Consider the following 19,597-nt stretch of genomic DNA (forward strand, 5'->3'; position numbering starts at 1 on the left):
GTCCCCTAAACGTTGAACTATTTACTTATAATAGAATTTGAGAAATTTTATCAGGTTAGGATGATAATATTATGCATTATAATAACAGGCATAATGGGCAGATTTTATCTTATTTGACAGATCGATCGGTCGCAGAAGAACCGTGGTGAGAAATTCATTGTTACGTAAGACTCTCAAAATCAAGAGTTTACTTAAAATCGTTAAGTAGGTATAAATTCGTAAGAGTTTAATTTGAAAAAATAATAGTTATATATTATTATTATTATTATTTATATATATAATTAAGTATTTTATACTTAGTAAACTTAAAAAAATTATATATTTTAATATAAAATTAATTAAAAAATAATAATAAATTAATAACACTATAAAAAATTATATTAAATAAATAATAACTTTATTTTTTAATTTTTAAATATAAATATAAATTTGTTTTTTTAAAGTAAAATCGTATAAAATCGTAAAATCGAAATTATTTATAAACTCGTAAAATCTTATTATCGTAAATTTAAAAATTACATATCTTTTTAGATGAGCATTTTCAAATTTTGTAAAAAATTGACATTACCTTCTAGAAAAATAAACTCTATAAAATATTTATACATTTTGTCTTGTTTTTCTTTTCTATTCAAATTAAGTTGGTATTACATTTTGTTCAGTATCGTATTTAGCGAGATTATTAAAATTTCGAATAAAATACTCAATCGTTGATGGATCATTTGTTTCTTATACCTTTCGATTAGGTTGGTGATCCTTCTCAAATATGTGTATTTCCCCTCTTAGTCTTAGCAGTAAATGAAATAAAATGATCAGATTTAAAATTATTTTTTATTTATTTAATAAAAAATTATTATATTTTATTATTTATATAAATGTCTTCCTACATTTATCTCCTCACTATTTTATGAATTTCTCACTATTTCAGTATTTAGTAATATGGGAAGACTAAACTCATGATATTTGGTAGAAATTTTTTTGTTATCATTTCATTGATTCAGTTTACTCTACTTCAACTCTCATTTTTTTTAATAACTCACTCTCAACAAATTTCATGATTGTTAGATATTTTTTATTAAAAAAATTATTTTTATAAATTATTCCTACAATTTAATATCTATAACATCAATTATTTATTTTAATTTTTAAATATTATTTTAAATTATTTATTAATTAATTTGAATTTAATAAAAATTAAAAAATATATAATTGTGTTTGAAAGAATAAAAGTTCTAATATAAATTAAACTTCAAATAAAAAATCATTTTACTTTTATGGTTAACAAAATATAATTGTATTTGAAAGAATAAAAGCTCAATATTATATTTTATACAAGAAATTGATATATATTTTAAAAGTATGTAAAAATGATATATTTTAAAACTATATATAACTATGAAAAAAAGCCAAAAATAAATAAAATCCAACTAACCGAACCCAAAAAAAAAAATCTTAGATTAATCAAAATTATTTTAACAAAATATTCATGTTCCTAATCTTACAAGTAACTAAATATCAGATGAATAATAGATTAAACAAAGCAAATCATTATTAATATTGGTTATAGGAATGACTAAATTATAAATAAATTTAAAAAAATCAATAAAGACCTTAATTTTAATTGTTTCCTATTTCTCTTTACAGATCCTTATTTTTCCACATTATCTACATATGACTATACTTTTTGGTATGCTTCTTATTCAGTTTGTTTTGAACTATAACTAATGTGACTTTTCTTCAATTAAAAATATTCCAACTTTATTAAAAACAAATATTAAATGAAATAAATAATATCAAACATACCTTATTTGAAAATAGTTATAAAATTCATTATATTATTACCTTAGACACTAATCATCTCCATATTATCAATTAACCTAACTTTACCAAACCAGGCAGCAATACAAAACACCACAGGCCTTACTATTGTCTCTTCCACTGCTTCAAGATTTTCTTGATCTACAACCTGCATCAATGTAACAAAGATTTTCTAAAACCCGCATTTAAACAAGATTTTATCCGTTTTCTAAATCGGGTAAACGATAGATTCAATGATAAGGTTTCTGATGTTTAATAAGATCCAGGTATTCCAAGAAGATGTATGAGAAAAGATGATTCTTGTTTAATTTCTTACCTCTACATAATCAATCTTTCCACCAGCTTCTTCTATTGAATGAACAACTGAATCCCTCAACTTTATTGAATTAGCTTCACCATTTTCAGCTAATCGTTTAGCTTGATATAACGATTGGTTTATTGACAAGGCCTGCAAATTGTGGTAACAAAATTATGCATTTTGCATGTAACAATGAAAAACAGAGACAATAATAATGGTGGTTTTGTTTTTAAAACCTGCGTTCTCAGTTCCGGTGAAAGATACACATTCCGGGAGCTCAGGGCAAGACCATCAGCATCCCTTACAATCTCAGAACCCACCACTTCTATACCAAAATCAAGATCTCTAACCTGAATGAGAATCATCAATTATATATTAATAATGAAGATAGATCCTTCTAAAGTATGAATTGAATACTCACCATCCGCTGAATGATTCTCCATTGTTGGTAATCCTTCTTCCCGAAGAAGGCGATGTCAGGTTCTACAATGTTAAACAATTTGGCCACAACAGTGGCGACTCCTCTGAAGAAGATTGGACGGCTCTTTCCACACATACCCTTTTCCAAATTATGAACTTTAATCCATGTTTCATGACCTAAACCACTATTGTCCAAACAAGAGACATCACCGTCTCCCTTTTTCTCTTTTTCCTTTTCTATCCTTTCTTCTTTTCCTGCTCCGTAATCATACAAGTTGTGAGGATGAAACACGACATGAACCCCTCCAGGGACAGAATTGAGTTTCTTTATATCGCCGCTAAAATCAGATGGGTAAGTGGAAAGATCCTCAGTTGGCGCGAATTGACCTGGGTTTACATAAATTGAGACAACGATAACATGGGTTCGCTGATGGGCTTCTCTGACGAGAGAAAGATGACCTTCGTGAAGATAACCCATTGTGGGAACGAGTCCAATTGTCTTCCCTTGGGCTCGCATGGATCTCGACCATTGCCTCATCTGGTTCTTGTCTGTGATTACTAAGGGTTCCGTCATCGCCATTTTTGTTGATGACAGTAAGTGAGAATTGATAGGGTTTTGAACTCTATAAAACTGATACGCCCGCAGGGTCTGAAATAAAGGGTCTTTTGTCAACCAGATACTTTTGAAGGAGAAACTCTTAAAAAAATGTTTCAGCAATGCTTTAAGAAACAAAAATACAGTAATATGCAGCATTTAATAACCAATTGTAAATGCCAAATCCATTCGCCATTTTCTTCTCCACCGTTTTCAAAAAGAGAAATTAGAATAGAAGCTTAAATGAAAAGGCAAACTTTGTTTTTAAGACACTGACACTTGATTTGCTTAAAAGAAACCGGGAAAGAAATAAAATGCATAAAGAATGCTTATCAAAGTTCTTTGTTTCTTCTGTGTTTGGTGAAACTCGAAAAAGAGTAGCTCTACTACTCCAAGAAGTATTTCTGGCCAATTAAATGTAATATTTACATATTTATAGATTTTTGGGTATAAGGAAAATTGGGATTGAAAAGAATGAAATGGACTAAAAGATATCATATCATTGGAATTGAAACTCAATTTCAACTAGGGCATACAAAGAATCATTCTATCCCCCGAGTTGGCTAATGATAGTGGATAGTTGGGCTTCAAAGAAAGGCAAAACCCAACATCATACTCCAATGAGTGAGATTTTGGATAATTGTCTTAATGATCAATCCCACTTCAAACCACCTAAATGATGACTTGAAGAGAATAATAAACTTGAAGAATTGTTTCAAGTGATCTAGGCAAAAGAATCTAGATTCATTGGTTTTTTCATTCCTAAGTCAAATCTATACCAATGACTCTAAACAATGATCATCATCATCATCACCATCATCATTGATTCATAAAGGTAACAAAAGAGCAATCAAGCAATTAAATCAATGTAACCAGTTTTATCAAAACAGATTAATTTTCTCATTTGAATTTCATTTTGTGATCTATTTTCAAAACTCATTTTCTCTTCTTCATTCAATCTCAAGTCATAACTTTGACTCAAACAATCAATTAATTAATTAAAATTCACATTCATTAAAGCCATTACATGTATTCTCAAATCAAGCATTATAAAACCCAATTAGTGTTTACTCAAAATAGGGTTACTAACTTAAAAATTATAAATACTTACAAGAAATCAAAAAAGATAACCATTGATTCCAGCTTGTTCTGATCGAAAAATCCCGACTTTGCTGTCCGCCTTTCGTGCCCTCTTTGCTGCCAAAACCAACCGCATCGTGGCCTCGGCCGAAGAAGAAAGCTCTGTTTGATTTCAGTTTTCTCTCTCTTCTCTTTTCTCTTTTCCTGTCGATTAATTTAGATGGATTGGACTCTGAGTTTGGCCCATCTTTAAAATAAAATATTAAGCCCATGTTTTCTTTTTTATTTAAATATATATATATTAATTTTTTAATTAATGGAATATATATTTTTCACATCATACTTATTTATTTATTTATTATAATTATTATTATTATTATTAATTTTGTAATAATTATATATTAGTTTCGTGTATAATTAATCCGAATATATTTATGTATTATTTTTTAAAAATAAAATTATTGACTCCAATTTAATAAAATTATAAATTAGATTAAGATAAGTGTTATAACAAAAACAAAAAAAAATTATAGAATATTAAAATTTCATATATTTACCTTACATTTATTTCGGTATAATATAGATATTATACATTTGATACCTAAAAAACATATTAATTTAAAAAAAATCAATTTAATATAGTTAATATATAAATATTAAACAAAACTAAAAAAAATATTTATCATAAATTAAAATATTCGTTTTAAAATTCAAAATTTGTAAAAACTAATCATTGTTAAAAATTAAAATTAATTAAAAAATTTGGAAATAACAACAATAAAAATAAGTTTAGACTTCAAGTTATATTAAAATGGATACGAAAGTGAAATTAAGAACACTCTTTAATCATATATTTATATCTGTAAATTTGTTTTTAGAAATTGATAATACAATTCAGGTTATATAATAATAATATTAATAATAAATATTAGTTAATTTAGACTTAATTAATTAATAGAACAAATAACTCTTTTTCTATTTTTCAATTTTTATAAACAATTCAAGTTCATTTGTTTTTAGAATATTTTTATAAGTTTAATTCTTTTCTTTTAGTCAATTATTTGTGTAAATCAATGTTTTTATCATTTTATAATTTAAACTGCTCCTAAAAGTATTTATTATCTTTTTTATTCAAGCTGAAAGAAGACTCATTAACAATATTCACTAACTAACAACCGTTTATAATAAAATTTCAAAAATATTTTTCATAATAATTAAAAAGATTGTATTCCAAATTTCACTTCCTTTCGATTACTTGTAAAAAATTAAAAATTTAGTCAGATTTTTTTTCAGTCTCATTAATATTTTATTGAATAATATTTTGTATATATATCAATATATATATATATATATTAATTTATAAATATTATTTTGATATATACCAAAATTTTGAAAAATTTATATTTTTACCGTAAAAATAATTTCGATAACGATACCATATTTTACTTTTGTCAGGATACCTTAAAAATCGCGGTCAAATGTTGGTGCTTATTTTAAAAATATGAATATTACAAGTGGATATATAAATTTAAGAAATACGTACTAATATTTTAAATTTATTAAAGTGGTTATACAAATTTAAGAAAGGATAGATTGTTCTTGGAGTGACTAATTCAAAACCTTAATTTATTTCCAAAATTTCAACTGTTCACATAAACATTTAATAACAACAAATCAAGAACTTCATTCAGAAAATTTTAAAGATCTGAGACCAACATAAAAAACATCCAAAACTGAATAACATTTAACCAAACTATGATCTGATTGATGGGTTCAAAAAGAAAGAAAGAAAAAATCTTAAAATTTAAACAAACCCAGGTCTTTATTATTAGCTTCTCTATCAATAGATTGGCTAATAATAATATTAAATTGTGCTTAGTGATGAAAATGAAAAAGAAGCATATTTCATTCAATATTTAACTGGAGCAAGGATGTCTAACTGAGAGCCAAGCTTTTCTTCAGCAATTTTTTCAGCCTTGATTCTCAACTTAGCCAATAGCTTCTTCCTCTCATAAACAACCTGGGATTTCTCCTTTCTCTTCTCCTCCAACTCCTGAAAAAAACAACAATGTTTACATCATTATCGAATAAGTTCAACCCAATGATTTAAGTTTACAAAATTCAGCCTTTCGGAAATTATACCAATTTCAACTCTTGAATTGATTCATAACTTAATGAATGAACAAGATCAGCCTCCCCAAACTCTTAATATACACACCCAAATAGATATAGCCTTCAGCCTCTTTGACTTATTCTCACAATTCATAATCTTACCCTTTTGTAATAGAGTAATCTCATTCAACTCTAATTTCATTTTTATAGGATTAAATTCTTAAGTAGCTAACACATAGGTATGCCCTTATTCAACACAATTATAACGGGAATAACCCAACAACATTGATCAATGAAGTAAGATTCTTATCACTTGAACTACCCTAGTGAGTTGGATTGAGTTTTTTTATTTCAAATCAAAGAAGCTAGCAAAACCAACCCAATCATGACAAAGATCAGTTAAGCAAGACTCATCCACTTGAGCTACCTTGGGTTTAAATTAAGTTTCAACACAAGATTTTCAAAAATACCATATTTTCAATATGGATTCAATCTACATTTCAAGTTCCTATCTTAGTTCTATTTGTTATTCCTTATGGTCAACAATTCTAGAAATTAAAGACAATAAATAGTGCAACAGCTAAGATTTGAATAACAATAGTGATCGAAATATAATGGAATCTTACCTTTATGGTTTCGTGGTAGTTCCATCCAACCTCAGCAGAGAGTTTACCCAACAAGCAGTACTTGTGTCCAGCTTGTAGCCTCAATACTCTGAGGTAAAAAGTAAAAATTGAAACAATAAGATCAAATGAAAAAAGTTCTCCACAGAATCAAACAGATAATCAATCAAAACACTTACTTGAGAGCATCAGGGATGACCATTCTCTTGATCTTGTCATACGGAGGTGGGATACCTTCATAAACCTTTAGCCTTGCAAGTGCAGCAGCTCCACGCTTAGTCTTATGAGGGATCATCCTATAATAACACCCAATAACAATAATAAGCATAAAATGATCATTTGATATTCAAACAGATAAACAGATAGAGAATGAAGCTAACCCGCGAATGGTACGCCAGAGAATCTTGGAAGGAGCGCGGAAATGAATGGGACCATGAGAAGGCTTGGTGTTCATTCGCTTACGGAGAAAACGGAGGTACTTCATTTTCTGGCGAACAAGGCCACCGGAGAGACAGATCTCTTCGCATCGAACGACGACAACTTTCTGACCATTGAGAAGCTCTTTGGCTAGAATTGACGATAATCGTCCAAGCATGTGGTGGCGAGCGTCCACCACCACGACTCGCTTGCAGACGCCGGATCCAGAAACCATTTTTTCTTGATTCTCTCTGGTTATTTCTTCTACCTCACCACAATGTAGTCGCTTTCTGGTTATCTAGGTAGTGAATATATTAGGTTTAGGGTTTCATGGAGAAGGAGATGAACTAAGATAATGTTGGGCCTTGAGGGGTTTTTTTAATGTTGGGCTTTTTAATGGGTAGAGTCCAGCATTTAAATCTTATTAAAATTTAAATATTTTATACAAGACTAATAAATTTTATATTAAAATTAGTTACAAATTTTACATTGTTTTAAGACAACAATTAGAATCAAAAAGTTAAAATCTAGATTTATTTAATAAATCACAATATTTTACTATTTCAAAGTTAAAACTATGATTTATTTAACCCTTACTGTTAAATTTATAAATTATTTCTATTTACAATTTTACAAGAATAAAGTGAATATATATTTATATATTTAATATATATATATATAACTTGTTCAAATAATATAACTTAATGAAATTCCCAATTTCAATTCTTAGGTTACCATTTAAAATCCAGAATTAAAATTATAATTATAATTTTAATAAAATTAATAAAAATATAATTTTATAATTCTCAATTATATTTTTTTAATTTGAAATTTTAATTATAGTAATTGTTTTATTATTCTATCAATTATTTATGTGTAATGATATTTTATTTTATTTAGAAAATAAATGTGTAATTTTATAATTTTCAATTACACACTCTTTATTTTTTTTTTAATTTAGAATATTGAAATATTGAAGCAAATAAATTCTTGATATAAATTGAACTCTAAACAACTTTTTATACCTAACATATTTTAAAATTCAATACAAATTTTGAAGAAATAAAATTTCCAATTCCAATCAAACCCTTATGTATTAATGTTTTATTTGTGATTGTTTTTTAAATTAATTTTATATTTAACTATATTAGGCACTGTTCACCTATGTTTTTGCTTTGAAGACATGTATATTTTATTTGGTTTTAAAAAAAATGTTATAAACATAAAAGTAAATAAAAAGTGAATAAAAATAAATACATATCAAGTAAACAAACAACCAAGATCAAGCTCTAATTTTCACCACCACAAATATTATAAACTGAAAAGGATAATTCTTTGGGGCCAAAAAGATGAAAGCAATCAAAACCCATAACAACCCATTTGTTCCCAACAACACTAACCAAAACAACCTCAAAAAGGTAGGAACACAGAAGATGATCAGATCATTGCATTGCTTAAATAAAGGACACTAAGCCACATATGTTCTTTCAAGCTATTCAAACTTAACTTCAAAATACCAAAACCCATTGCAAGCATCTATTATAGCTCAATCTTCTTCAATCTTCTTGTTCATTCTTTGGTGGTACCCTTGGCCCCATTCGTCCACGCCCACGTCCATAACCTCTACCTCCGCCTCTGCCCCTTTCATATCCAGATCCACCTCCTCCTAGCCCATAGAAAACAACAACCTCTTAAACATCCTTTGATTTGGGTTAGTAATATTGATCTCAAATAACCCAATATCTCATCATCAATCCCACCCCCAATCCATCCCATCATTTTAAAACTCTATTTAAGAGGGCAATTTGGAAATAGAACTCTATTTAAGAAGGCAGGTTATTTAAATAAACCAAGATCAAGCAAGGCCCAAGTAACTTGTCGGTACACGCCAATAAAATCAGCCACATGGATATCAGGTGAGTAAAAATGATTTTTTGGAGCACCCATTAGCAAAAAAAAAATAGAATACATGGTCTCAAAAAAAATCAGACAACTAAATATTTAAGATTTTGCTGTCAAAGGGTAAATCAACAAAAAAAGTTTATGAATAAAGCATATACTAACCATTGTATCCCCATCCTCCACCATTCCTTCCACCTCCGCCTTGATTTGGGTATCCACCGTTTTCTGTCGGGACGAAAAAATAAGTCATTTCATATATTTATCATAGATTCCAACCATGCCTTCCATGAAATGATGTTCAAAATATTGATAAATCATATACTAACCATTGTATCCTCCCCTTCCTCCGCCATGCCTTCCACCTCTGCCTCGGTTTGGATATCCATCATTTTCTTTCCGGATGAGAAAAATAGGTCATCAGGTATGAAACAGATTATAACCAACTGAAGTAAAATTCCTTCAATGAAATGATGTTCAAAAGATTGATAAAGCGTATACTAACCATTGTATCCCCTTCCTCGACCATGCCTGCCACTTTCACCGCGATTTTGATATCCCTCATTTTCTATACGTGTGAGAAAAATAAGTCATATCATATAGAAAATATATTACAATCAACAAAACTAAAATTCTTTCAAAGAAATGTTGTTTATATGATTGATAAAGCATATACTAACCATTGTATCCATTTCCTCTACCTTGCCAGCCACCACCTTCCACCTGATTTTGATATCCATCATTTTCTATTCAGAGGAGAAAAATAAGTCACATCAGATAGAAAACAGATTACAACCAACAAAAGAAAATTCCTTTCAAAGAAATGTTCATAAGATTGATAAGCCATATACTAACCATTGTATCCACTTCCTCTACCTTGCCAGCCATCTTCAAACCGATTTTGATATCCATCATTTTCTATCAGGGGAGAAAAATGAGTCAATATCACTAGAATTGGTTTCATTATTAGATGGTCACGGGCAAAGCACCTTCTTGCATGTATAAATCCTCGGCAATAGTGATCAAGTTGAAGAGTGTGAAAGTATCTTAAGGTACCTTCCCCGAGTTCAATTAGTTTTCATTATCACTTTTCTTTTCGTTAGTAAAATGTTGGTCACACCTCTCATTTTGTGGTGGACAATCTAAAAAGAGAGCTACAGAAGGACATTCATATGAAAGTGGGTTGGGAAAAAAGGATCAAGGCTTCTTCCTTCACACATTCGCTTCAGTAAAAAAAAATGAAACCAGTTGGGGGTAATTTGTCTTTTTCAATTATTATTTCCATTTCACCTGTAAAATGATTGCACCTAGAGTTCATAAATATTTTAATACCAGGTTAACCCTCTCATAAAAAAAAGTAGAGCCATATTGGGTCATATCGCTAAACACATTTACATTGTGAACCCATCATCTCTGCCATGAAGAAAAAAGTCACATCAAATATGAAATAGATTACAGCCAACAGAAGTAAAATTCACTACATAAAATGATGTTCAAAAGATTGATAAAGCTCACTAACCATTGTGTATCCATCCTCTTCCATGCCTGCCACCCCCGCCTCGATTAGAATATCCATCATTTTCTATCCCCCAAAAAAACAAGTCATGTCAGATATGAAATAGATTGCAGCAAGTCAAGTCAAGTCATTCTATCAAGTTTTGTTCAAATGATTGAAAAGGCATAAACTAACCATTGTATCCCCATCCTCTGCCATGCCTGCCACCTCCACCCCGATTTGAATATCCATCATTTTCTATCAGATATGAAATTGATTACAACCAACATAAATAAAATTCCATCCACGTAATGGTTGTCAAAAGATAGTTAAAGCATATGCTAACCATGGTATCCCCAACCTCGGCCACCACGCCTGCCTCCTCCACCCCGATTTGAATATCCATCATTTTCTATCCCAGGAAAAAAAGAGATCTCATCAGATAAAAACGATTACAACCAACAAAAGTAAAATTTCTTCCATGAAATGATGTTCAATAGATTAATAAAGCATCGTAGACTAACCATAGTGTCCTCGTCCTCTTCCATGCCTGCCACCTCCACCCCGATTTAAATATCCATCATTTTCTATCACAGGGAGAAAATAGGTCATATCAAATATGAAACAGATTACAACCAATGGAAAAATCATTCCTACCATGAAAAGAAGATCAAAAGATTGATACCTTCTTAGCAAAAAAATAAAATAAAATTGATACCTTGATAGTTTCCATATCCACCCCTAGCCCAACCACGCCCTCGCCCTCTCCCTCCTCTTCCACGACCTCGATTGTAAGAATCTAATGTCAATTGTAAGAAGTTATCAATGAAGGAAGAAGAATATTTTAATAACAATGTTCAAATATGTGGATGAAGTTCACCATCATTGACAGTATTGTAGGAAGGACGTCCAAGTCTAGAAGGCTGCTGATGCTGATTATCTTCTGTCTGCTCAAACTGAGACGGTGCTTGATACCTATGAAAATAGAAGCTTCTTCAACAATAGAAACCAATTCTCTTATTCCATTTACAGAGAACATGAGAAGTTAACTTTTACCACATGAAACAAACTACAATAACCGGATCCGGAAACAACAAGCAAAATCATTTGAAGGGGAGACTAGGGTTCTGAAGGGACAATCACAAGACAACAAGTGACTTGGAAACTAATAGAATTAGGGTTATTAAATTTAATTATTTTTATTTACTTTTTCATTTTGTGTAGTAAAAAAACCAAACTAGAGAGATAGCAAAGGCATGGGTGCAAGGATGGAGGCACTGATAATTAGAGTTCAAACACTAGGGTTCAAGAATTGCAATAAAGGGGTGAGAAATCAAGACGAGATTATAGAACCTTCAATAGTTTCATTCAATAATATTAAGTTGTAACTTAGATATGCTTTCATACTAGTCTAACCCTAAACTAGAAAGGTAAACACTGTCCTACTAATTTGGAAAGATAATAACTATCCCAGTACACAATAAACTGGAAAGCTAACTACCATAATAAATTGGATAGATAAACACTTATCCTTGTATTACCTAAGATAACTACTACCTTAATAGATTCATACTTATCCTAATAATTAATTACCATAAATAAAAATATAATAACCCCAATAAATTTGCCCTAGAGTCATCTTGACTCATGTGATTGGCCCTTCAAAACCCTAGTCCATTGCATATCAGGATAATAGAGATGAGATCCATCAGAAACATTGACAAAAGGCCCCCAAGTAATAGACCTTTATTTCTTTAGCATCTCTAGGAAATACATGTAATTCAAAAAAGAAATACATACCCTGGTGAATTTATGTTCAGCTCTTTTTGCGACAATGTGATTGAGATCATTGATACATGACGTGTCTGCTCCACACTGTATTAGATAGATTTCCCATATCAGACACATTTTGGTTCAATTTAAGCTTATCCCTTCGAGATGATGACACAAATTGACAACTTACGTTTGAAGGCCCTCTTCAATGGGTTCAAAAACATCAGTTATACTTACAGAGCTGATAGACGTATCCTGATGAAGGTGGGGATTATTCCTCTGTTACAGAAGAAGAATGAGCTCCTTCTCTTGGAGAATAATATTGCAATTGAATATCAATATCATGGAAGAAAACAAAAAGGACCTTAATGATCTCTGCAACAGCCACTGACTTGCTAATGGCTTGTCCCATTGCTTTGAAGACAATCTCTCTTCCCCGCTTCTCCTACATATTTTTAGAATTTAATCCATAAATAACGGGAAATTCAAGAATCAATTGACTGTAAATGAGAAGTTGACATAGGACAAATATTATACTTAAAACTTAAGAGTCAGTTACAAAAAGACAATGCTCATATATGTGAAAAATATAGAGGTTATACTAAGAATTTGGTTATAATTAAAACTTAAGAGCCAGTTACTAAGAATTCAAGAGCATTTTCGAGGGTGCGATGTGACGCTGAGAATGTATGGAGGAGTATTATGGTTGATTGCAACTCACTCACTCACTCGTACTTCGAGGCGAATCCCGAAGAATGAGCTAAAGGTGTTTTGTTATTCCGTTATTTGCACGCTAAGTCGTTTCCCCCCCCCCCCCCCCCCCCCCAAAAAAAAAAACAAACAAACTGAGAAACACTTGTCAAATATTAAATTTGTTTTGGAACCATTTTCATAAAACCCTCTTACTAGGAGATGACAAGATTAATACACCTCAATGAGAACTAGCTTTTAAAGTCCAATGTCCTTGTTAATAACTATATTCAATGCAAACTTCAATATTTCAACCCCCCAAAAAATGCCTTTTTCAAGTTATCACTGCAACAAGTTAGTCACAATAGACCAAATTTTTCCAAATCACATTTTTTTAACAAAACAATCATCATTTTAGCTTGATATTATTTTTACTCAAGAATATAAGAACATCATAGAGGCAATATCAGTACATCCATCTTGATTTGACAAATGCTACTAATTGAATTGCATATAAACTCCAGCCACGTTTTTACAGTAGGTTAAGTCAAGTGAGAAGGATTAATAATTCAATGAACAGATAATTACTTGAAGAAGAAAGGTAATGATGAAAATGAAAGTAGGGTACCTGAAGAAGACTAGAAGCGTAACTGATGTAGTTTCTAACCAAACCTTGTGTGGTGATTCGGATTTCATTTTCGTTGATTGGAAGAACAGTTTTAGGTCTTTCGACTTTCTGATATCTGTCCATGACTGATTTGACTGACTGACTGACTGACTGTGTGGAGGATTACAGAGAAAACCCTTAAAGTTCGTGGGGGTTAAGAGTGAGAAAGATGAAGAAGCGCGAGGAAAGCTAAAACCTTTACAGAAGAAGAAGGCAAACAGTCATGGTGATACTTGCGTTTAGCGGCTCAAGGATGGTTGTTTTTTATTGGATGACACCTGAATAGTTTTATTCACGCGCTGGATTAGTTACGTGATTTATACGGTTACGTGAGAGTATGAACATTTGGAATAATATATGGAGTATGATTCACGATTTACTTGATCGCGTTTGATGGAATTGTTAGTTTATTTGGGCTTTTTTTAACAAGCCCATATCTCCTCCCTTAAGGGTCTCAATTCAAATGATAATAAACTAACGGCCCAAATAGAGTTTTATCCATTTTGACATTGAACTTTTTGGTTGGTTTAAGGAAGTCTTTCTTCTTTTAAATGGACCAAAAATATCAGACTAAACCGGATTTATTTTATTTTATTTTAATGATGACTCAGTCAACTTCACCTTTGGAATGTGACTAATTGATTAATCTCAACAGGGTTAAGATCATATCCTCGCTAATTTAAATCAATTTAGCCGGAACAAAACTTGTCAATAGAATAGAAGAGAGAATATAAAATAAGATGCTGAACGGAAACAAAATGCAATATTTAAGTGATTAAAAGATAAACCATACTATCATAAAAAATAATGACTTAAATATTTTTAAGTTTTTAAAATTTTATTTGTATATAGAGAAAATATAAACTATTGAATATTATATATATATATATATATATATATATATGTGATTTATTGTGTCAATTTACAATATATAAACCATATTAAATGTAATTTAATATTTTAACTCTTAAGTAAATAATGAAAAGTGATAAGAGATTAAATTTAAGAAAGTGGAGGGAGGAGAGAATAATGTGTTACCACATAATTAACTGCTGAGAAAATGATAAAGGATGAGGAAAGAGAGCAGAAAAAGAAAATTTCACGCACAGACAATTTCAACGAATCAGAATGTGTGACAACAATCCTCTCAATTTCTCTTTTCCAAATTCCCTATTTCAATTGTTTCTCTTAAATGATATTTATAAGATTGGGCCGGGTTACGTATAGGCCCATGGACTATATCCCATACCTCTACAGGTCACGAGTAGCCTTCTTTCTTCTTCTTGTTGAATGAAGAATCGGAAGTTGTGACGACTGGTGGAGGAAGCAAGGGAGAAAATTAAAAAAACAATGGGTCCGAAAAAGTGCGAGGTTTGCAACGATGCAAACTCCAAGTACAAATGCCCTTCTTGCCTTACACCTTAGTAAGAGATTTTCAGTTGATTTGATTTGCTTTGATTTTTGATGAACACACTGAGATTAAAACTGTATATATTTGGTGGGTCCGAAGCTGTTCTTTGGTCTGTTACAAGAAACACAAAGGTATGAAGAAGAATTAATGATGATTGATTGATTGATTCCCTCAAAATCTTAATTCATCTATTTCCTTCCTACAGAAATTCCATGTGAAACAACAACAACAACATCAGTTGCTGTAGTAAGTTTGCCTTGTTCAAATTTATAGTATATACAAACTGTTGTTACTTACCTGTTGGATATGGTTTTGTGGTATATAGGAAGAAGAAGCTTCAAATCCATTATTATTGGCAACAACAACAACTGATGTTCCTGTTCTTCAGAGACCTCTTGTTGTTCATAACCCTGGGGATGTGCTGCAACAATTACAACTAGAATCCATAGGTAGTAATTGAACTTCTTCTTCTTCTTCTTCTAGAAAGAAAGATAGATGTTGAAATTGTTCATCTCTTCTGCTCTGTATATGTTCAGCTTCTTCTACTGAGATCCGACAAGCTTTAATGAATGATGAAACTCTTCAAAAGATTATACAACAAATAGATTCTTCATCAGAAACAGCAACAGCTGAGATTGTAAGTTTGTAAATTAAACCAACTTATGCATCATTCATTATTGTTTATCACTAATTTCTTCTTTTCTCCCCCTCCAGCAACTTACCAATGCAATGGAAGAAGTTGAGGCATTCTACAAATTCACTGACAAGGTAATTGTTTTTCTTTACTATGGGGACCTATCCTATGCTAATAAATAAGTTGCATTTCTAATAAGGCCACAAACCTTTCTCAATTGCAGATTCGGTCCATCATTACTCCTCAGTAATCTATCATTTTGTCAATTGGGTTTTGAAGGTGGGTGGAGTCAAAAGGCTCTATAGCTTGAATATCTTACAAATCTTTATTCACAGTTTGTGACATTTTGAGAGTAATGTTGATGTTGGTGATCTTTTATTTATTATATGAGAACTAACAAGTTTGTGTTTCATTTCTTATATAATAGTTTTACAAATCCCCAACACCAACTAACTATCTGAAGCTTGTTGGATGTTTTTTTTCTTCTTCTAAATAATCCAATTTTTTGGTGAAAATAACATGTTTGATGAAAAAAGTGAACTATATGGGTTAAATGACTAAAATATCCTTTGTTTTAAATATTGTAAAATCTTATAAAAGAGAAACTAATGATTTGAGAAATAACCTCATGAATTTGTCTAGCTTACCAAGGTCCTAACATGTTTTAGTTGATGATTTGATTAATGAAGTGTTTAACGATGAGATGGATGAGTGATTAGCATGTAAGTATAGAACAAGGCAATAACGGCTATGTATGAACAGACATTTCACGCATGCATGCTTTAAGAATGAACATCTTCATGTTTGGATTATTATTATAGCCTTAGTTATTGAAGGCTTTGAAGCATATATCAACAAAGAACAACCATTGATGAAAATATACCTGGAGAGCTGCTTTGATCATCTGTTGCTACGTTGACAAAGTCTGAAATCTCATCTTCTTCTTCTCCACATATTAGATAATCTCTTCTTCCTGGATACTGAGGCTGAAGGTCTTCCATTGAATGATAATATGGAAGCAATGGGGTATTAAATGTCAAGGGATAACGGTAAACAAATGTCTGATGGTGCAGCTCATCATTCACAGACCAGTCAGGAGGAATATTACAACCACCAGTTGATGAAGCAGGCAGTTGAGGAAAGAAGCTCATCTGTTCACTTTCAGTGGTTGAATTCTCATAATCCCAACCCAATAGAGGCAAGCTTGACTCTCTTCCAACTGTCAATACACGTCTATCCAAAACCTCAGTTGGCTGTTTGAAATAAGTTGTTGATCCGAAATCCCCAAACCATTCATAAGTTCCAGTGTACGGTCTAGAGTATTTTTCAATTGATGATGTCAATCTATGATCAAAATAATCATATCTTGTAATCTTGCTTTCATTACAAAATCTTTCCCAAAGCCTGGTCAAAGGTGGCTGATAATCTACAGCAGCATCCCATCCTGTTATGTCTCTTGATTGTTTATGCTGTTGATATTCACCTTCAAGATTATAGTTGTCAACATCAAAACTATAGTGAGATCTATCAAAATCAGACACACCGGGTATCATTGCATCACAATGGTGGTTGAATTTGAATATATCTCCATTACGCGATCTTGGTTGCAAAATAGATGTTGTACCCCATTTGGGTAGATATTTCTCTCTTGATCTTCTAGAATCACATTCAAGAGGAGAATTATCCACCGATAACCATAAATCATCTTTACCCATCATGGGATCACTTTGACAATCCTCCCATCCAATTTCCTTGCTTAAATCATCTTTACCCATCATGGGATCACTTTGACAATCCTCCCATCCAATTTCCTTGCTTAAATCATCTTTACCCATCATGGGATCACTTTGACAATCCTCCCATCCAATTTCCTTGCTAGTATAATAGGTAAGTGATTCTGGATGAATGCTTGATTTAGTTACCTTTGGCTTTTCTGTCCTGCGAAGCTGTCATGAATGTCTTTCATCAGTTTGTAACCCCTTGTGAAAAAACAAAAAGCAGACCATACATTGTTTTCATTGCCTTGAGGAAACAGCCGACTGAGCAGTGCAGTCACTAAATCCTGCCTGAGGAAAATCTTTAATCTATTTAAGATGCATGAAAAAGTAGCAGAACATGAAAACAACAATAATAACAAGTCTAACCCCTTCAAAGAAAGTTGTTTAACTTCACGAGACGATGTTTCTGCTATCAAATGACACAAGTTCTTTCTCTTCTTAGAGAATACATCTGCATCTGCACATTCATCATATGCACAATAAAGTTTCACTTGATGGTCTACTATATTATATCTAACTAGTAATGTTTGTATAAATAGTGCCCCAATCGGCTTGGTTCCAAATTTAATTAAAGATAATCATCTATATATCTAATCGTTTTGAATTCACAATTGACAGGGAATAGAATTTAGCTTTCTAAAAACAATGGCTGATTCAAATGAGTAAACCAAACTACCTGAATACTTGTAATTCTGATGAAGTGGTGATTGGTTCAAATCAGAGTTGAGCAGTTGTTTCTCACCAACCAATGGAGTATGGAAGCTATGATGGTGGTTATCACGGGCATACATTGGCTCTTAATAAGATAAAACAATGACCCAAAAACATACCAGAGATTAAGCAATACAGATAATGTTGTTTTCTAATTAAACAACATCATAGAATTGAATTACAATTTATTCAATTGTGTAAACCTCGGGCCATAGTTGTGGTTACAGCAGGAGAGGATGGTGAACAGTTGTAGTTGATAGGTCTTACTTTCTCAACATGGGTGGAGAACCTGAGTTCTTGGTAATTGTTCATGTCTTCTGAATCTAATAGTAATCCATATATTATTATTAGCAACAAGATCTGGAATAACAAAAACCAATAAATAGTACAGAACCTTTAGACTGTTTATTCTTGGCCAGAGAATGAGAATGGAAACCTGCATTATTCTTGAACTTCCTGAAGTAAGCATATTCAGACGTTTTTGGAGCTTCACCTGCACACAACTGTTGTATTTGTTGACCTAATTTCTTCAATTCTAAAAGAATGAAACGAGACTATAATATGAAAACATAGTTACGTTCATGAGAGGAGGTTTCTCCATGTTCCCATCTAGAACTTTTAAACTTCACCTTCTTTGCTCTGGCCGTATCTGCAACAGAAATTGATTGTTCTAAAACATCCAGATAAGTCTAAAAATCATGTAAGCTACCACACTTGATCAGATACAACGGTAGATTGTTCCGATTTCTGAAACCATGGGGAAAACATTCATAATCTCCCTGATCTAATAAAATTATCGAAGACTAACAGTGAATTACTACATCTAGTGGCCTCATTGAAGATCATTACAAAAAATAAAAGAAATCGGGGGATTTTCTTAACAGAAATGAGAATAACAAACCTTTGCTGATTCCTGGAGTGGTGGCGGAACTGGTTTGATTGGTGGTAAGGCCTTTCATGGAAGCAATTTTCCATCGCGGACGAACAGATCTTTCACGGCGAGCTTCGAATCTTCGCTTCATGATCTATAGATTCTGCATATGAGAAGTGAGAAGACTAGAGGGAGAGAGAAGGACAATGAAGCGGGAAATTGAGAGAGCGGTTTTTTTTAGTTTTTTCATTTTTGTATAACTGTATTGAACCGGCTGCCCTAAAGATTATTAATAAACTGATTTTACT

General features: G+C 31.5%; 6 protein-coding genes across 9 annotated transcripts; 1 reads left to right on the top strand and 5 right to left on the bottom strand.

Moving 5' to 3' along the window:
- Positions 1–1,785: 1,785 nt before the first annotated feature.
- LOC124911620 (pantoate--beta-alanine ligase) lies at positions 1,786–4,419 on the bottom strand. The gene is made up of 5 exons (XM_047452124.1): positions 4,240–4,419; positions 2,535–3,182; positions 2,350–2,463; positions 2,132–2,263; positions 1,786–1,963 (listed from the first exon to the last, which is right to left on the bottom strand). Exons 2-5 carry the CDS (start codon positions 3,111–3,113, stop codon positions 1,841–1,843), a joined length of 948 nt encoding a protein of 315 aa, XP_047308080.1. The 5' UTR covers positions 3,114–3,182; positions 4,240–4,419; the 3' UTR covers positions 1,786–1,840.
- A 1,559-nt stretch (positions 4,420–5,978) lies between these two features.
- LOC124911407 (60S ribosomal protein L13a-4-like) lies at positions 5,979–7,663 on the bottom strand. Its single transcript, XM_047451884.1, has 4 exons — positions 7,324–7,663; positions 7,123–7,239; positions 6,947–7,034; positions 5,979–6,261 (listed from the first exon to the last, which is right to left on the bottom strand). Exons 1-4 carry the CDS (start codon positions 7,593–7,595, stop codon positions 6,118–6,120), a joined length of 621 nt encoding a protein of 206 aa, XP_047307840.1. The 5' UTR covers positions 7,596–7,663; the 3' UTR covers positions 5,979–6,117.
- A 962-nt stretch (positions 7,664–8,625) lies between these two features.
- On the bottom strand, positions 8,626–14,128 carry LOC124912577 (glycine-rich protein DOT1-like). 4 transcript variants are annotated; one of them, XM_047453217.1, is made up of 15 exons: positions 13,846–14,127; positions 12,892–12,972; positions 12,718–12,806; positions 12,555–12,629; positions 11,635–11,729; positions 11,473–11,553; positions 11,279–11,341; positions 11,101–11,166; positions 10,950–11,012; positions 10,115–10,177; positions 9,940–10,005; positions 9,765–9,827; positions 9,589–9,654; positions 9,425–9,487; positions 8,626–9,023 (listed from the first exon to the last, which is right to left on the bottom strand). In XM_047453217.1, the coding sequence occupies exons 1-15, from the start codon at positions 13,966–13,968 to the stop codon at positions 8,917–8,919; spliced, it is 1,164 nt and encodes a 387-aa protein (XP_047309173.1). In that variant the 5' UTR covers positions 13,969–14,127; the 3' UTR covers positions 8,626–8,916. The 4 variants fall into 4 exon arrangements, with proteins under 4 accessions (XP_047309173.1, XP_047309172.1, XP_047309174.1 ...); XM_047453216.1 differs by having other exon boundaries at positions 8,626–9,026; XM_047453218.1 differs by lacking the exon at positions 9,940–10,005 and having other exon boundaries at positions 8,626–9,026; positions 13,846–14,128.
- A 1,035-nt stretch (positions 14,129–15,163) lies between these two features.
- LOC124912625 (uncharacterized zinc-finger protein C4F10.19c) lies at positions 15,164–16,341 on the top strand. Its single transcript, XM_047453268.1, has 7 exons — positions 15,164–15,308; positions 15,395–15,426; positions 15,501–15,541; positions 15,621–15,744; positions 15,832–15,932; positions 16,010–16,063; positions 16,153–16,341. The coding sequence occupies exons 1-7, from the start codon at positions 15,235–15,237 to the stop codon at positions 16,177–16,179; spliced, it is 453 nt and encodes a 150-aa protein (XP_047309224.1). The 5' UTR covers positions 15,164–15,234; the 3' UTR covers positions 16,180–16,341.
- A 397-nt stretch (positions 16,342–16,738) lies between these two features.
- Positions 16,739–18,506, bottom strand: LOC124912467. Its single transcript, XM_047453093.1, has 3 exons — positions 18,384–18,506; positions 17,938–18,164; positions 16,739–17,875 (listed from the first exon to the last, which is right to left on the bottom strand). Exons 1-3 carry the CDS (start codon positions 18,496–18,498, stop codon positions 16,781–16,783), a joined length of 1,437 nt encoding a protein of 478 aa, XP_047309049.1. The 5' UTR covers positions 18,499–18,506; the 3' UTR covers positions 16,739–16,780.
- Positions 18,507–18,607: 101 nt separating this feature from the next.
- LOC124912988 lies at positions 18,608–19,469 on the bottom strand. The gene is made up of 4 exons (XM_047453614.1): positions 19,320–19,469; positions 18,996–19,067; positions 18,855–18,911; positions 18,608–18,741 (listed from the first exon to the last, which is right to left on the bottom strand). Exons 1-4 carry the CDS (start codon positions 19,438–19,440, stop codon positions 18,608–18,610), a joined length of 384 nt encoding a protein of 127 aa, XP_047309570.1. The 5' UTR covers positions 19,441–19,469.
- Between the last annotated feature and the right edge of the window lie 128 nt (positions 19,470–19,597).

The sequence above is a fragment of the Impatiens glandulifera genome, chromosome 8 (assembly GCF_907164915.1).
Source record: "Impatiens glandulifera chromosome 8, dImpGla2.1, whole genome shotgun sequence".
Lineage (NCBI taxonomy): Eukaryota > Viridiplantae > Streptophyta > Magnoliopsida > Ericales > Balsaminaceae > Impatiens > Impatiens glandulifera.

Coding starts and splice junctions, on each gene's coding strand:
- LOC124912625 (XM_047453268.1), top strand. CDS start 15,235: ATGGGTCCGAAAAAGTGCGAGGTTTGCAACGATGCAAACTCCAAGTAC. Junction 15,745..15,831: donor ATTACAACTAGAATCCATAG/GTAGTAATTGAA, acceptor GTATATGTTCAG/CTTCTTCTACTGAGATCCGA. Junction 15,933..16,009: donor AAACAGCAACAGCTGAGATT/GTAAGTTTGTAA, acceptor CTCCCCCTCCAG/CAACTTACCAATGCAATGGA.
- LOC124911620 (XM_047452124.1), bottom strand. CDS start 3,113: ATGGCGATGACGGAACCCTTAGTAATCACAGACAAGAACCAGATGAGG. Junction 2,464..2,534: donor GGAGAATCATTCAGCGGATG/GTGAGTATTCAA, acceptor ATTCTCATTCAG/GTTAGAGATCTTGATTTTGG. Junction 2,264..2,349: donor CACCGGAACTGAGAACGCAG/GTTTTAAAAACA, acceptor CACAATTTGCAG/GCCTTGTCAATAAACCAATC.
- LOC124912988 (XM_047453614.1), bottom strand. CDS start 19,440: ATGAAGCGAAGATTCGAAGCTCGCCGTGAAAGATCTGTTCGTCCGCGA. Junction 19,068..19,319: donor CACTCCAGGAATCAGCAAAG/GTTTGTTATTCT, acceptor TTTCTGTTGCAG/ATACGGCCAGAGCAAAGAAG. Junction 18,742..18,854: donor GAAGTTCAAGAATAATGCAG/GTTTCCATTCTC, acceptor GATTACTATTAG/ATTCAGAAGACATGAACAAT.
- LOC124912577 (XM_047453216.1), bottom strand. CDS start 13,968: ATGGACAGATATCAGAAAGTCGAAAGACCTAAAACTGTTCTTCCAATC. Junction 11,013..11,100: donor CCGAGGTTGGGGATACCATG/GTTAGCATATGC, acceptor CATATCTGATAG/AAAATGATGGATATTCAAAT. Junction 9,655..9,764: donor TCGAGGAAGGGGATACAATG/GTTAGTATACGC, acceptor TCATCCGGAAAG/AAAATGATGGATATCCAAAC.
- LOC124911407 (XM_047451884.1), bottom strand. CDS start 7,595: ATGGTTTCTGGATCCGGCGTCTGCAAGCGAGTCGTGGTGGTGGACGCT. Junction 7,240..7,323: donor CTCTGGCGTACCATTCGCGG/GTTAGCTTCATT, acceptor GTGTTATTATAG/GATGATCCCTCATAAGACTA. Junction 6,262..6,946: donor ACTACCACGAAACCATAAAG/GTAAGATTCCAT, acceptor TGTTTTTTTCAG/GAGTTGGAGGAGAAGAGAAA.
- LOC124912467 (XM_047453093.1), bottom strand. CDS start 18,498: ATGTATGCCCGTGATAACCACCATCATAGCTTCCATACTCCATTGGTT. Junction 18,165..18,383: donor TCAGAATTACAAGTATTCAG/GTAGTTTGGTTT, acceptor ATGAATGTGCAG/ATGCAGATGTATTCTCTAAG. Junction 17,876..17,937: donor CTCAAGGCAATGAAAACAAT/GTATGGTCTGCT, acceptor CATTCATGACAG/CTTCGCAGGACAGAAAAGCC.